This window comes from Cyprinodon variegatus, unplaced genomic scaffold (assembly GCF_000732505.1).
Source record: "Cyprinodon variegatus isolate N-32 unplaced genomic scaffold, C_variegatus-1.0 Scaffold476, whole genome shotgun sequence".
NCBI classification, from domain to species: Eukaryota; Metazoa; Chordata; class Actinopteri; order Cyprinodontiformes; family Cyprinodontidae; genus Cyprinodon; species Cyprinodon variegatus.
The window spans coordinates 81,256-82,611 of NW_015150929.1; the positions used below are offsets into that span (position 1 = coordinate 81,256).

The window sequence follows — 1,356 nt, forward strand, 5'->3', positions numbered from 1 at the left end:
TGAAAACAGGCTTTGTTGGGCTACTGTATAAAACCTCAAACTCGACACTATTCCTGACATTTTTAATCGAGAAAGCTTCCTGGATGGGAAGCAGAACCTCTTAAAACTTTGAAAAGTCCAGTGAATTGTTTTTTATTTTCTTTTTTTTTGGAATTTGAAAACAGTCTATTCATTGATGATGCATAATATAATCCAGCGCATCTTATGGTGTGGAAAATACAGTAGACCTTGACATGTGAACACAGCTTTAGTAATAACTGATTATCTAACTCTTTTCCCTACTTTTGAGATTAAGATGTTTTAAAAAAAACACGTTTTTTAAATGTTTCTTTTGTTTTCTGTACATTTTGAATGATTGTAAGAAGTTCAAATCTTTAAAAGATGAACTATGAGTGAAGATGGAAACTCTCTCCAGATCTTATTAAACTCAGAACAGGTTTAAGTTGCTTCAAAGGTTACAGACAACGTTTTGGAAGGGAGCGGTGTTTGGTTTGTAGGAGTCTTTAAGTAGCTCTCTGTGGGAGATAAATACCTAATATGGCTGCTCTGCCACTGTGTGTGAAATGATGAATGTTAAACAAAGAAAAGCAACTGAATCCATCCCCACATTCTTTCTGCAGCGAGCAGCAGCAATAGATACAAAAACCATTGGAGTTCCTAACCTATCCTGAAGTCAGAGGTGATCTTTTGCATCTCTTCCATCAGGCTGGTCCCCAGGTTCTTTACATTCTCCAGATCATCCTTCATAGAATAGGACAAGTCCATCAGGTAGTACAGGTCGATGGGATAATCTTCTGCTCTTTTAAACTTCAGCTCAAAAGACTGGGGCTCACCTAAATATAACAAACAATAATTGTCATATCACCAAAATGTCATATAAACTTTGAGCAGGAGTGAAGGAGTGATTGTTAAGATGCTAACGCACCAGATCGGAGGGTGAGGTTGACTTTCTGGGGCTGGACCTGTGTGATTTCCTCCGGTTTTAATGCTACCAGTCCTTTGCTGCGATTGGTCACTGACTTGTTCTGGACAATGTCCTGCTGTCCGAGGGGGTTCTCGATAAAGGTCATGTTGCAGCCCCTTTTTATCAGGCCCTGCACCTCATCGCATCGACTTGACACAGTTTCACCCTGCCTTAGGAAGTCCTAAGAGAGACGATCAAACAAGCAAGTTAGAGTGAATGGATCTAGTAAGCAAATTACTTCCAAAAAAACAAATTTTAGCTGATTTTTAGCAGATTTGTAATTAAATGCATATTTCTTCATTAAACCAACCATTTTTTGCTTTGTTCTTTTTATCAAAAAAGATTCTTAAAGGAATAGTACACCCAAAACATGATTAGCCTTCATTTTCTAC

The 1,356-nt window shown here is 38.0% G+C and overlaps 1 protein-coding gene across 1 annotated transcript in view; it reads right to left on the reverse strand.

Moving 5' to 3' along the window:
* LOC107094308 (integrin beta-1-like) overlaps nt 1–1,151 on the reverse strand; it is a 27,158-nt gene extending 26,007 nt beyond the window's left edge. Inside the window, exons 1-2 of the mRNA XM_015389852.1 lie at nt 926–1,151; nt 663–833 (exon numbers count right to left, since the gene is read on the reverse strand). Of these exons, the coding sequence (XP_015245338.1) occupies nt 663–833; nt 926–1,070 (316 nt within the window). The 5' untranslated portion in view covers nt 1,071–1,151. The remainder of the gene's footprint in view (nt 1–662; nt 834–925) is intronic.
* Between the last annotated feature and the right edge of the window lie 205 nt (nt 1,152–1,356).